Source organism: Pelophylax lessonae (genome assembly GCF_965119305.1).
Source record: "Pelophylax lessonae genome assembly, chromosome: 5".
Lineage (NCBI taxonomy): Eukaryota > Metazoa > Chordata > Amphibia > Anura > Ranidae > Pelophylax > Pelophylax lessonae.
This window is the reverse complement of record NC_138772.1, coordinates 100,748,299-100,764,073: the sequence shown is the minus strand read 5'-3', so window position 1 is coordinate 100,764,073 and position 15,775 is coordinate 100,748,299. Positions and strand designations below refer to the sequence as shown.

The following is a 15,775-nucleotide window of genomic DNA, read 5'->3' as shown; positions in this document are numbered from 1 at the left end:
TTATCACATGACCTGTCTGCCCCGCTTCACATACATACAGTAGCCAATGCCATTTCATTGCTCCTGCTACAAGTTGTAATAGGAAATTCCAAATCTGACTCCCAGTGCCTGTCTGGACAAAACAGCAAGGAATATGGCAGGGAGGGACAAGATCTCCCTTTAAAGTAATCACTGTCACTTTTGATTGTTTAAATACCCAAAAAATTTAATTAACTGAAAAAATTACATTAGAAATGGTAATTTCCATTTCTTAAGACAGGAGTTAATGATCTTCCATAAACTTCAAGACTGAATGACAAATTCAATTACTTTTACATTACTCAAACTGACAAAGAAAAAATATGGTGTTTAGAAGTGTTGTACTTCAAGTACCAGTAAGGAAATTAACTTCTTTCAAATGAAACAACCACAATACTGGCGATGAAAGCTTTTTAATATAGTAATATAGTCAAATACACTGCTAAAGTTCAACTCCAGACATACCATTTTTTCTACTTCCTGGAGGAATTTGCAAAAGGTTTTACTGTTATATGTCACCACTGGAAAAACAGACCTTTACCATGTCTGGAACAAAGGGAAAGCCAAAATCTTACAGCTGTCATCAGAGCTGGAAGTGAGGAAAATATTGGAATATGGATAGAGGCTTTAGTCGTGTTTTTCTAGTGGAGCAAAATTCTCCTATTTTGGGGAAATTTTCTTTCACATCACATGGTAGAAAGGGAAAGAAACTGTCTGCAGTGGGGATAAAGATCGCAGTAACAGCCAAACAAAGGGGTTGATTTACTAAAACTAGAGAGTGCCAAATCTGGTGCAGCTCTGCATAGAAACCAATAAGCTTCCAGGTTATATTGTGAAAGCTTAACCACTTAAGGACCAGGACTATTACTGACACTTGTTTTTTACAAGTTAAAATCAGTATTTTTCGCTAGAAAATTACTTAGAACCCCCAAAGATTTATATATCTCTTTTAGCAGAGACACTAGAGAATAAAATGGAGATCATTGCAATACTTTATGTCAGACAGAATTTTCACAGCAGTCTTACAAACGCATTTTTTTTAGGGAAGAAAACTGAATTTTTGTAAAATCTTACCGTAAAATTCCTTTCTCTGAGTCCTCCGACAGTCGCCGCCACTTCATAATCTTCACTAATGGGGTATTAATCTTTGCTCCGTAGGAGTAGCTAGGCAACAAGATTTGTTAATATAAAAGCTTTTGGCATATCACACCCCTAGGGGGCGGTCCCCTCAGTCAATACCTCCCTGCTTCTTGCATTCTCAACTCAGTTTCAGTAGCATAGCAGTAGAGTACATAAACAAACCCCAAAAGAGGGGCGGGGGCGGCGACTGTCGGAGGACTCAGAGAAAGGAATTTTACGGTAAGATTTTACAAAAATTCAGTTTTCTCTTACGTCCTCCGACAGTCGCCGCCACTTCATAATCTTCACTAATGGGGACGTCTCAAAGCAGTGTAGACATGAGGGGTGAGAAAAACGCAGCCGCGCCTAAAGCAACGCAGTACCCACATCAGAGAAAGGAACCTTACCAAAGTAAGAGAACCAACTGGGCAACATGAAAAAAACGTGCTCAACAGGAGCAACAACCCAGGAAAGAACAAGTAACCTAGGGGTAAAAACACCCCAACAGCCAAGGACCCAAACAAGGGACCCTAAGGCACTGCCGCACTAAGAACGGCCAAAGGAAGCATCTGCCGATGCCTGAACATCCACTTTGTAAAATTTTGAGAAGGTGTGAACGGACGACCAAGTCGCCGCCTTACACACCTGGGCCACAGAAGCCTGATGACGATAGGCCCAAGACGTACTCAGAGACCTGGTAGAGTGCGCCTTCACAGGGAAAGGAGGAACCTTCCCCTTCAAAGCATAGGCTTGCACAATGGTCTGTCTGATCCACTTGGCGATGGCCGCAGCCGACGCTGCCATGCCCTTCCGAGGACCCTCTGGAAGGACAAATAGAGAATCCGTCTTGCGAAAGGATTTCGTCGATGACAGGTAAACCCTGATCGCCCGAACAACATCCAAGGAATGCAAAGCCACCTCCTTTGGATGCTTAGGCTTCGCGCAAAGCGAAGGCAAGACAACATCCTCATTGAGGTGAAATTCCGAGATCCTCTTCGGAAGAAAAGAAGGGTTAGGTCGTAAGACCACCTTATCCCAGTGAATCACCAAGTAGGGAGAGCTGCAGGACAAGGCCGCCAGCTCCGACACCCTGCGAGCCGAAGTGATCGCTACCAAAAAGGCAACCTTCTTGGACAACAGAGACAACGAGATCTCCCTGATCTTTTCAAAGGGAGCATGCTGTAACACGGACAGAACAAGGTTCAAGTCCCATGGAGGTAAAGGATCCCTCCGAGGAGGGGCCAAGTGCCGCACCCCTTGAACAAAGGTGCTAGCCAAAGAATTAGACGCCACAGGGCGTTGAAAGAGAACGGCCAGCGCAGAAATCTGACCCTTAATCGTGGCCAACGCCAAACGCTGGTCCACGCCCGTTTGAAGGAAGGCCAACACTCTCGATACCGAGTATGAGCGAGGGGAGTACCCCCTGGACTCACACCAGGCAAAATACGCCTTCCAAGTACGGTAGTAAATCTTCCCCGAAGAGGCCTTCCTAGCCTTGATCAAAGTGGGAATGACCTCAGGGGAGAGACCCCTATCCTTCAGGACCTGGCTTTCAACAGCCAGGCCGTTAAAGCCAGCGACTGTAAAGCAGGATGGAATATCGGTCCTTGAGACAGGAGATCTTCTCGAAGAGGTAGACGCCACGGAGCGTCGACCGCCAGATTTACGAGGTCTGCGTACCAAGACCGGCGAGGCCAGTCTGGCACCACCAGAATCACCGAGTGCGGTTCCGAGGCCAACCTGCGAAGGAGCCTGGACAGCAGCTGAATCGGTGGAAAGGCATACATCAGACGAAACTGATGCCAGGGCGCCACTAACGCGTCCGAGGCGTCTGCCCGAGGATCGCGCGTCCTTGCTACGAACCTTTCCACCTTGTTGTTTAGACGAGACGCAAACAGGTCCACATCTGGGGAACCCCACTTCGCGCACAACATCTGAAAGACATCCGGGTGAAGGGACCATTCTCCCTGGTCCAGGGCCTGGCGACGGCAGTTCACATTCCACTCCCAGAATGTGAACTGCCGTTATCCGGCCCTGGACCAGGGAGAATGGTCCCTTCACCCGGATGTCTTTCAGATGTTGTGCGCGAAGTGGGTCTCGGCCCAAGACAGAATGTCGGCTATTTCCCGAGCCGCTCGGGCACTGCTGGTGCCCCCTTGGTGGTTGATGTAGGCCACCGCTGTGGCATTGTCCGTCTGCACCCGAACCGGACGGCCCTGAAGCCTGTCCGTCCAACGCAGAAGGCAGAGATTTATTGCTCGCAATTCCAGAATGTTGATCGGAAGGGAGGATTCCTCCACCGACCAAGATCCCTGGGCGGACAGAACGCCCAGAACACCACCCCAGCCCGACAGGCTGGCATCCGTGGTGATCACCGTCCATGACAAAGGACGAAAGGACTTGCCCCCCGACACCGCCGGGGACTGGAGCCACCACAAAAGACCCCTTCGGGTGAGGCGGCTCAACGAAATCCGCAGATCCAGAGATTGCGGACGCCCGTCCCACTTGGACAGGATCTCCGCCTGAAGATCCCGTGTGTGAAACTGGGCTAAGGGAATCGCCTCGAAAGCCGAGACCATCAATCCCAGACACCTCATACACGTCCGGATAGATGAGCACTGAGTGTCCCTGAGGGACCTGACTTCGTCCTGAAGTGTCCGGAGCTTGTCTTCCGGCAGGAAGACCTTCGCTTGAACAGAGTCCAGGAACATCCCCAGGTAGGGAAGACGAACCGACGGACACATCGTCGACTTTGGAAGATTGATCGTCCAACCGAACTCCTGCAGAGTGTGCATCGTGATGGACAGGTCGTTCACCAGGCCCTGACTGGTCGCAGACCGAATCAAGATATCGTCTAGATACCCCAAGACAGAGATGCTTCGGGCTCTCAACAAGCAAGAACCGGCGCAAGCACCTTGGTGAAAACCCGCGGAGCCGAAGCGAGACCAAAGGGTAACGCCACGAATTGGTAATGATCCTCCGCAATGGCGAATCGAAGGTACCTCTGGTGACCCTCGAAAATGGGGATGTGTAGGTACGCATCCTTCAGATCGATGGAGGCCATGAATTCCCCCGGAACCAGGGCAGCCACCACTGAGCGCAGGGATTCCATGCGGAACTTGCGAACCCGCACAAAGCGGTTCAGAGCTTTCAAGTCCAGAATCGGACGCACTTTGCCCTCCTTTCTGGGCACAGTGAACAGATTGGAGTAGAACCCCCGAAATCTGTCCCGATGAGGCACCGGAACCACCACTCCCTGGGCCCGCAGATCCCGCACCGCCAGGTGCAGATCCTGCAAACGCTCCGGAGACAGCTGAAGATTTGAGGGAAAAAATCTGCTCGCCGGCCGAGAGAGAAACTCGATCTTGTATCCAGATCGAACGATTTCCTGAACCCACCTGTCCCGAATGCGGGCCAGCCAGGGTTGAAAAAAACCGAGCAAACGTCCCCCCACCCCAGAACCGGGTGAGGGCGCCCCTTCAGGCCGAATTGGCATGGGCAGCGGACCCGAACTGGCCGGACTTCTGCTTACCTGCCCACGGCTTCTTCTGGGAGCCTTGGCCCTTGAAGGGCTTGCCCTTGTATTGCGACCGAAAGGCACGAAAGGACCCCTGAGAGGGCCTAAACGAGGTATTCTTCTTACCGCAAACAAACTTATTCTTGTGAGATTGGGGTAAGAGAGAACTCTTACCCCCGGAGATCCCCTTTATCAGCGTATCCAAAAGACTCGCCAAAAAGGCGAGATCCCGCATAGGGCAAATTAGCTAAAGTCTTGCGAGATGATTGGTCAACTGACCAGCATTTCAGCCAGATCAGGCGACGGTGCAAAACCGCCACACTCGAGAGGTGTGCAGCCAAAGGGACTAAATCCAAGTCCGCATCACACAAATACATGACACCCTGATGAATTTGATCCACCATAGCCAATGTTGTCGGCGGAGCAGAGTCAGCCACCAGGGTGCGCCTGAGTACCTGCGTCCAATCCGCAATAGCCTGGGCTGCCAAAATGGAAGCAAAAATAGGCTTCAGCATAGAACAGGCAACCGTATAAGCATGACGGGCAAGAGACTCCAATCTCCTGTCCGTAGGGTCCCGGAACACTGGGGCATCCTCAGCAGGAATCGCGGCAGATTTATTCAAAATCGCCACTGCATGATCCACCTGAGGCGGCACACACCAACGCTCATCAGTGGTGGGCGTAAATGGATAACGCAGCTTGAACTTACTTGGCACAGTAAATGGCTTCTTTAAATTGCGCCACTGCTCATCAACAGCGCGCTGAAATTCCGCAGGGCAGGGAAAAACCTGCGCTGTTTTGCGCTTCCTTTGTGTCCCATAAGAGGACAGCAAAGCAGGAGGACATGGACAAATGCAGTGTTTCCTTGATAGAAGCAACCAACTCATCCATGAGTGCAAGCTCTTCAGGCGAGCCAGGGGGAGAAATATCAACCCCTTCTACCTCAGCCTCCCCCTCAGCCCCCCCAAGGTCCAGAGATGAACGAGACCCTGAGAAGGGCACTCCAGCCATAGCAGCCCCATCACCCTCTGAATCAGAGGAAATAGACAATCTGGGCCGTTTTGCGGATCGGTCAGCCATTAGCATTTGCACCTGAGAAGCCAAGTTCGCCACAATAGCAGCCAGATCAGCCCCCTCGGGGGATGCAGCAGCCCCTTGGCCCCCCATCAAGGTGGGAGGAAACTTGCAATCCTGAGAATCCATGCCCCAGCAACAATTGGAAAAAGGAGTACTGTCCCCTTAAGACAGCGGCGAGTGTAGCCCACCGCACACTACTGCATAGATCGACCCCCACAGGGATAAGAACACTGAGCAGGGAAATACAGGACAAGGAGAAGTAAAAACCTGGAGAGGCCACACAGGCTGCTGCCACCGATCGCTGTCCCAGAGCAAAAGGAAGTGATGTAATGACTGACCGCCCTATAAAGCCTATGCAGGCTACACAAACATGGCCGCTCGGCTGAGGCAATTTTTGGGCAATTACAAAATGGCGCCGACATGTGGTTGTACATCGATCGCCATCAAAATGGCGGCGTTTGGCGCCAAAACACCGCGCCATACTCACTTAGGGCCGGACACCACAAGTTTGCCCCAAAGAAATGGCGGACCGCAATAGCGGCCGCCGCACAGCATGTCTAACCCCAGTCTGCCCACACAGCACACATAGCAGATCGGGAGAGCCCCCCCCCCCCGCAGCCCACAGAAAAGGCAGCTATTCCACACAGGAATCTGACAGGGAGCTCAGCACATATACAGACATGCAGGGTCACACAGTCACAGACTGACACCCAAACAGACAGGTCCCCAAATAGAAATGTACTTACCAGTCCGGATGGCGTGGGGAGCCTTCTCTAGCGACTAAACCGCTGTACTGAGGACAGGGAGTGTCGCAGCCAGGACGCAGTGGAACTGCGGTGCGAAACCGCAAATGGCGTCCAGTGAGGTAGCCACCTCACAGGCAGCATCCCTGCAGCGAACAGGGATGGGTCGTTCAATATGCCAGGGAAACCTGAGCTGAACGCTCGATGGCAGGCTGGGGAACCCCTGGCCCTGAGCCCTGGGAACCAGGGTGGCCAGTCCGAGACCCAGGTCCGCACGATCATCTTCATCCGAAGAAACTAAACTAAATGCTGAGAAAAATAACAGCTAGTAAAAGAAAGAGAAAAATACTCAAATAAAATCAAAAAAGAGAATAGAAAGCTGAGACTGAGAGCCCCAGCACAGTATCAGCCAAGCTACTCCTAAGCTAGGCATTAGAAACTGAGTTGAGAATGCAGGAAGCAGGGAGGTATTGACTGAGGGGACCGCCCCCCTAGGGGTGTGATATGCTAAAAGCTTTTATATTAACAAATCTTATTGCCTAGCTACTCCTAAGGAGCAAAGGTCAATACCCCATTAGTGAAGATTATGAAGTGGCGGCGACTGTCGGAGGACGTAAGAGAAATACACTTTAGTAGAAAATAAGAAAATAGTCAAGTTAGTCCAATTTTTTTTTTTTATAATGTGAAAGATAAAGTTACGCCAAGAAACTAGATACCAAACATGTCATGCTTCAAAATTGTGCACGCCCATAGGCGACGCTTTAATATTTTCTACCCGTTACCAGTTTAGAGTTACAGAGGAGGTCTAGGGCAAGAATAATTGCTCTCGCTCCAAGGATGGCGGCGATACCTCACATGTGTGGTTTGAACATCGTTTGCATATGTGGGTGTGACTTGCATATGTATTAGCTTCTGCGTGTGAGCTTTAAATTATTTTTGTTTATCACTTTTATTTCTGATACAAGGAATGTAAACATCCCATGTAATAGAAATAAGCTGGACAGGTCCTCTTCTTTAATGTGAGATCTGGGGTCAAAAAGACCCAAGTCTCACATCTACCCTCTAAAAGCAAAAAAAAAAGCATTTTTTTTCCAGCATGTAAACAAATGGGCCCTTGAAGGACGTTGGGAGGAAGTGACGTATGACCTCGCTCTGGTCCTCCAAGGCCATAGAGTCGAGTGGGGGCCATCTTGCTCGACTTCCTGCCTGGGACCGGATCATTTTCCCCACTACCGACGGCTCTGGTAAGCAAAGAAAATGACCGGGAAGCGGCGGGAGGGGGGCACCGTTTCGGCCACCCTAAGTGATCCTGTGGCGAATCCGCTGCTGGAACCACTTTTATGTGATTTACCGCCCTGTAAGAAAATACCGGGGGTATGGTAGCTATCTGCTGCCATAACACCAGTATTTAACGTCAAAGTACTGATGTACAACTGCGGCGGGCGGTCCGGGGGTGGTTAATAGAACAAGCTGAAGTTATAAGTGGATTGGTTACCATGCACAGCTTCATCAGATTTTTTACTTCAGTTTTTAGTAAATGAACCCAAAAATCTCATCCTTCCTCAAACTGTTGATAACCGGGGATGGAACTTGTTCAGAAATTAGGCAAAATAACTTTGTAGCTTCAAACATTAGGTTTTGACTATATACCTCTCTCACTTTGGGGTGCACTGGAGAATTTCTTGGCAAGTGAACTCCATGATGCATGAAGTCCTGGATACAAGTGTGTTCAATTGTCTGTTGAGTAAAATGAAGGCGATTACATTAAAATGTTATTCACAAGCAAAACTACATCAAACTACTAAAACAATGTAAAAGTATCCATTACCAAAGAAATAAAACTTGTAAACTTGTCCATTGACTGCATTGTTTTTTTTAGGCTTTGTTACAAGTACTTAAATAGCATTGTAAGTGCCGGCTCACACTAGCACGACTTGTCAGGCGACTTGGTTAGCCTGGCAAGTCGTGCATGGTCGCTCCCACTGTGTAGTACAGGAGTCGTTTTAATAGGAGCGACACAAGTCGCTCCGACTTAGAAAAAGGGTCCTGTACTACTTGGGGGCGACCTGGAAGCGACTTGCATTGACTTCCATTATGTGAAGTCCGTGCAAGCCGTGCTGCACGCGACTTCACAGGTCGTCCCCTAAGTCGGAGCGACCTAATGTGAACGGGGACTTAGTACACAGCGCTTTACATTTAAATTGTATATTAACAACATCAGTCCTTGCCATCAAGAAGCTTACAATCCAAGGCCCCAAAGTCTAGTACACACTATAAGAAAATAAAACGAAGGATAGTCTAGCTTTTTCGATGTTTCACAGCAGGTCAAAACCGAGGATAGCACTAATTGTATGAAATATAAAGCATAAATATCAGCGCAGGTGCTCTAAAACCGGTGAACCATCACTCTAAGTAGCTCACTTAGACAATAAAATCAATCAAAATAACATAACAGGTGTATAAGATTAATAAAAGGTGATGGTGGAAGTGAACCCAATAACAAGTTGGGGATGGAAAGTGCAAACAGTGGTGAGAAATATAAATATAAAGTGTACAACATACACTCACAAAGACACTACGGCTAGTGTTTAAAAAAAGCAGAGGAAAACAAATTATTCCAAAAAGTGAAGGTGCCCTATGAAGAGTAAACCAATGTACTTCCTTATGTGAAAAAGAAATTGGAGTGACACAATGATACAGGTGAAAGGTATCAAATAGTGATATATCAAAATCAAAAAGATGCAATAAAGCAGAAAAGATGTCCTCTGAAGAGTGAACCACTGTCAGCTCTTCAATAAAATTCCAGAAATGTAAATTAACGAAAGTGAACCATGCAATGCAAAATACATAAAGTCCAAAAAAATTCCCCAAACAGAATAATAATCGGTGTAAGAATAAATAATTCCGGTGATTCCCAGTGCGATTCTATTGGTGAGCTGAGATATCCAAAGAAATGGGTGCAATGGCCACTAACACTCTTAAGAGCGTTTCAGGTATTGCTCGTCAACCTGCAGATTTTTAAAGGTATCTCCTCCAGGTCCTAAGGGTCTCGCAGTCCCAATCACCATACGGACTTCAGATAGGGAATACTTGCTACCAGGGTAATGATGCTCATATGCCAAAACAATCAGGGAGAGGAACTCATGGTGTAGTATTTCATACAGTTTAATTAGGTGAATAAAAATTGCACTTACATCAAGTCAAAACAAACAGCGCCTTCTATGTAATCTTTAAAACTGCCGATGCGGTCACAGCACTCAGTTCTCACGAATAGCTTCCTACTTCCGGTCACGGCCGTCGACCAGGAAGTGACGTCACCACTTCTCCCTGATTGTTTTGGCATATGAGCATCATTACCCTGATACCTTTAAAAGTCTGCAGGTTGACAAGCAATACCTGAAACGCTCTTAAGAGTGTTAGTGGAGGTGAGCGGCCATTGCACTCATTTCTTTGGATATCTCAGCTCACCAATAGAATCGCACTGGGAATCACCGGAATTATTTATTCTTACACCGATTATTATTCTGTTTGGGGAATTTTTTTGGACTTTATGTATTTTGCATTGCATGGTTCACTTTTGTTCATTTACATTTCTGGAATTTTATTGAAGAGCTGACAGTGGTTCACTCTTCAGAGGACATCTTTTCTGCTTTATTGCATCTTTTTGATTTTGATATATCACTATTTGATACCTTTCACCTGTATCATTGTGTCAATCCAATTTCTTTTTCAAGGAAGTACATTGGTTTACTCTTCATAGGGCACCTTCACTTTTTGGAATAATTGGTTTTCCTCCACTTTTTTTAAACACTAGCCGTAGTGTCTTTTTGAGTGTATGTTGTACACTTTATATTTTTCACCACTGTTTGCACTTTCCATCCCCAACTTGTTATTGGGTTCACTTCCACCATCACCTTTTATTAATCTTATACACCTATTATGTTATTTTGATTGATTTTATTGTCTAAGTGAGCTACTTAGAGTGATGGTTCACCGGTTTTAGAGCACCTGCGCTGATATTTACGCTTTATATTTCCTGACTTTATGTGGTGACACTGCATTATTGGCAGTAGGTCTCTGGTGCTCCATTCTTCCTATTCTTTTTCCTCCAAGGGATCTGGTTCCTTTTTTCTTTTTGGCAGCGCATAGATCTATTTCTGACTAATTGTATGAAAATTCTTGTATGACAAAGCTTTTTCTGCTTATTGTTTCTGATCATGTGCAGTCTTTCACATCTGAATTTTTTGTATGAAAATTGTGATTTTAGTTTATGTACGAGAAAAAAAAAATCTGGAGTTTGCCCCTTCGGAAATTTTAGTTTGAAAATCAGATGTCGAAAGTTGTGTACACACTATACGAAAAACGAACAATCCTGCTACGTATGGAATTTTTCTTTAAAGAAATATTTTCCGCGAGAACAGAAAAATACCTTTTGCCAGAAATGCAGTACCCTCCCTGTGTATTAAATTTAAATTTCAGCGTTCTCATCCTTCCTAACTATCCTCTTTGATTTACAGGCTCCCCACCCCTTCCCCCTGTTATGAAGAGGAGAGGTTCCTCTATAGATACATTACACTAATAAAACATAGCCACCCTAGGTCAGAAGCCTCAAAAAAGAAAACGAATGCATCGATCAAATCGAAGAACTTTAAACAATACATTAAAAAGTTTCAAAAAGCTTTAAATGTCTGGGTAAAATGTACAGATGAATAATACAATAAGGGCTAAAAAAAAAATTTACATTTTGCTGGAGAAATGCTGCTCTAGGTACCCTAAGTGCTGGTTATATTTAAAAAGGCCTATGGAAATTAGTGGCACCATCTCTGTTGAATTTGAGGATCAGTCAATATAAATGCTGATCCTTCTCTTTTAGTGATCACATGACCAACCCCTTAAAACAATAATAAACCCAAAAACAAAAATGTATTACGATGCCTTAAAGTATTCATACCCCTTGAAATGTCAAACATTTTTTCATGTTACAACCAAAAACGTAAATGTATTTTATTGGGATTTCATATGATAGACCAACACAAAGTGGCACATCATTGTGAAGTGGAAGGAAATGCTAAATGGTTTTCAAAATTGTTTAATATATGTGAAAAGTGTGTGATGCCTTTGTATTCAGCCCCCTTTGCTCGGATATCCTTTCAATGCCGAGAGACCAGCATGCCCCCTTTCAATGCAGAGAGAGCAGCGTGCCCCCTTTCAATGCAGAGTGACCAGCGTGCCCCCTTTCAATGCAGAGTGACCAGCGTGCCCCCTTTCAATGCAGACTGACCAGCCTGCCCCCTTTCAATGCAGACTGAACAGCGTGCCCCCTTTCAATGCAGAGACACCAGCGTGCCCCCTTTCAATGCAAAGAGACCAGCGTGCCACCTTTCAGTGCAGAGAGACCAGCGTGCCCCCTTTCAATGCAGAGTGACCAGCGTGCCCCCTTTCAATGCAGAGACACCAGCGTGCCCCCTTTCAATGCAGAGAGACCAGCGTGCCCCCATTAAATGCAGAGAGACCAGCGTGCCCCCATTAAATGCAGAGAGACCAGCGTGCCCCCATTAAATGCAGAGAGACCAGCGTGCCCCCATTAAATGCAGAGAGACCAGCGTGCCCCCATTAAATGTAGAGAGACCGGCGTGCCCCCTTTCAATGCAGAGACCGGTGTGCCCCCATTCAATGCTTTCAATGTAGAGAGACCAGCGTGCCCCCTTTCAATGCAGAGAAAACAGCGTGCCGTGCCCCCTTCAATGCAGAGAGACCAGTCAGTGCACCTACCTGCAGCGGCTTCTCCTCAGTCCCCCGCGTCCTACCGCCTCCTCCTCGGCCAATGGCATGGGTTCGCCTTTCAGCCAATCAGGAAGCGAGTCTCGGACCCGCTTCTTGATTGGCCAGGAGGAGGATCCGTGTGACAATAGCGAATTTTCACACAAATGGGTGGGCTAGGGCGGAGTGCTCTGCGCCCCGGGTCCACCCTGTTCTGAAGCCTATTAGAGCCTCTGGCTCTAATTAGGTGATTCAGGAAAAAAAAAACAACATGAATGATACATCCCGGCCAGCGGGCCGGGTTCAGGACCCTGGAAGGCCGCATGCAGCCCGCGGACCGTAGTTTGAGTACCCCTGATCTAAACTGACAGGCTGGAGAAGGAGAGCAATAATCAGAGAAGGGGCCAAGAGGCCCATGGTAACTCTGGAGGAGCTGCAGAGGTCCACAGCTCAGGTGGCAGAATCTGTCCACAGGACAACTATTAGTCGTGCATTCCACAAATGTGGCCTTGAAGGAAGAGTGACAAGAAGAAAGCCATTGTTGAAAGAAAGCCATAAGAAGCCCCGTTTGCGAGAAGCCATGCGGGGGACACAGCAAACATGCGGAAGAAGGTGCTCTGGTCAGATGAGACCAAAATTTAACTTTTTGGCCTAAAAGCAAAACGCTGTGTGGCAGAAAACTAACACTGCACATAACCCTGAACACACCATCCCCACTGTGAAACATGGTGGTGGCAGCATCATGTTGTGGGGATGCTTTTCTTAAGCAGGGATAGGGAAGCTGGTCAGAGTTGATGGGAAGATGGATGGAGTCAAATACAGGGCAATCTTAGAAGAAAACCTGTTAAAAGACTTGAGACTGGGGTGGAGGTTCACCTTCCAGCAGGACAACGACCCTAAACATACAGCCACAGCTACAATGGAATGGTTTAGATCAAAGTATATTCATGTGTTAGAATGGCCCAGTCAAAGTCCAGACCTAAATCCAATTGAGAATCTGTGGCAAGACATGAAAATTGCTGTTCACAAATGCTCTCCATCCAATCTGACAGAGCTTGAGCTATTTTGAAAGAAGAATGAGCAAAAATGTCACTCTCCTAGATGTGCAAAGCTGGTAGAGACATACCCAAAAAGAATTGCAGCTGTAATTGCAGCATAAGGTGGTTCTACAAAGTATTGACTCGGGGGGGGGGGGGTTTATTTGGAAAACGGTTTATCATTTTCCTTCCACTTCACAATTATGTGTCACTTTGTATTGGTCTGTCCCATAAAGTCCCAAAAAAATACATTCACGTTTTTAGTTGTAACGTGACAAAATGTGGAAAATTTCAAGGGGTATGAAAACTTTTTTTATAGTAGCAGTTTGGAGTATATCAGTTTTTAGGTATAAACTCAAAGGCTGCATTAGATTTATCTTTTTATGCCCCCCCCCCCCCATCTATTTTCACTTGTTGATCCGTCCAATAAATATTTTATTTTTCAACTTACTTTACCAGACCACGCTGCCCAGCCAAATTGGCAGTTTTAGAGTGTTGAGGCTCGGTTCACACTTATGCGATGCGGGAAGGCTGCGAATTCGCAGCCTGTTCCCGCATTGCAAACGCACCCTTGGCAGTTCACACTGCCATATGCGATACGCTGGGGGTGTCAATGTAATCTTAACGACACCCCCAGTTTGATCGCATATTGCAGTGCGATCTTACAGTTCGCACAGGATCGGATTGCACAAGTGTGAACCACTGTGCTATCCGATCCTGATGCGGCTCAAAAAAAGGGTCATGTGCGACTTTACTGCGGGTGCAGTGCGAATTTAGCCATACAAAGTGTATGGGTGAATTCGCACCGCACACCCGATCGCATATAATGAAGGAGCAGTGCGCTCCGATATTATATGCGATCGCCGCAGCCGCACATATGTGAACCGGCACTGAGGCAAAACTACTTAAAACTGACAGGAACACTTACAATGATCAGCTTTCATTAATTTATGTATTATTTATCATTTCCCAAAAGGAAAAGGAAAAGGAAAAAAAAAAAAAAAGCTGTTGCTGTAACTGCTAAGGCCCCTTTCACACTGTAGAGTCTGTCGGCGTACTCTGTTTTTCTCAGCTCTGTCTCTGCGCTGTGTGCGGAGACAGAGCTGTCAGGTCCCAGCTGTTCTCTATGGGGGAATCGGATGAGAACGGACCGTTCTCATCCGATCTGATCCGCTGGACAGATGAAAAAACTGAATTTTTGTAAAATCTTACCTGTAAAATTCCTTTCTCTTATGTCCTCCGACAGTCGCCGCCTCCTCTAAGTCATCACTATTGGGTATTGAGCGGAAGTCAATACCCAATAGTGATGACTTAGAAGAGGCGACGACTGTCGGAGGACGTAAGAGAAATAGAGTTTCCATCCGTCCAGATTTGACGGATCGGATCAAATGTCAGCAGACATGTCTCCGCTGACATCCGATGCCCCATACAGATGCATGGGGCATCCGTTCAGATTTGCAAAAAAAAAAAAAACGGACAGGCGGATCTGAACAAGGGGCCTAAGTGTGTTAGCTAAAGTTTGACTTTCATTTGTTAATCAAGTGCATCTAAATCTGTTGTGTTGCAAAAACACTACCCTGCCCCCCCCCCCCCCAAGACTGACAATGCTGCTGTCTTAAGGTGTCTCTATTGCTCCTCCATCCAGAGCGGAGAAACCCTAAGACAGCAAGTGTGTTACTGACCGAATCACGATGTGAAAATAAAGGGGGGAAAAAAAAGAAAAACAAATTCAGCCGCCATATATTAAAGAATTGTTAAGCTGCAATATATAAACATTCTGTTTTTTTGGGTTCCATACAGCCTTAAGCAGTCAAAACATAGCAATCACTGAAAAGAAAATAGACCATTTTATATCCACCCTAACACGTTACATGCTAACACGTTACATGCTAAGTACAGGTCAGGGGGTGAAGAGGCTGTGGGCAGGCAGGTAACCCTAGCTGTATAACATTAAATGTTTGTAAAGCTTCTTTTATTTTATTTTTACTAAAACAACAAAACAGGGTTATACTTGCCTGCTTTGTGCAGTTGTTTTGCACAGTGCAGCCCCAATCTTCCTCTTTCCGGATCCCTCGATAACGGTCGTCCTCTTCATCCTCACGCAAGCTTGCTCCTGAGCCCTGCTGCTTGCATCCATAGACCCAGACAGTGGGGCATGGCCCCACAGCGGCAGCGGCTTTGTGCCTCATCACAGTTTTATTGACAGCAGCTGAAGCCAATGTCTCGCACTGCTATTGATCGGCTCTGTGGGGAGGGAAAGAGCCGGGAAAGCCGCTGTTCTCATGCACAGTGCTGGATCGCAATTGGCCTCAGGTAAGTTTGTTTAGGGGGTGCTGGTGGGGTTATCTAGCACATAAGGTTTTTTACCTTCATGCACAGAATGCAAAGCTTTACAACCTCTTTAAAGCAGAAACTATACTCACCTGTTCTCCAGCACTGCAATGTTCTGGAACTACAAGCTGACCGCTGACATTTTCAGCCCAGCAGGTGCCAAGATATCCCCC

General features: G+C 46.8%; 1 protein-coding gene across 1 annotated transcript in view; it reads right to left on the bottom strand.

The window, feature by feature from the left end:
- NCAPG2 (non-SMC condensin II complex subunit G2) overlaps positions 1 to 15,775 on the bottom strand; it is a 174,343-nt gene that overhangs the window by 132,823 nt on the left and 25,745 nt on the right. The window contains exon 9 of the mRNA XM_082258393.1: positions 8,125 to 8,211. Coding sequence (XP_082114519.1) covers positions 8,125 to 8,211 — 87 coding nt within the window. The remainder of the gene's footprint in view (positions 1 to 8,124; positions 8,212 to 15,775) is intronic.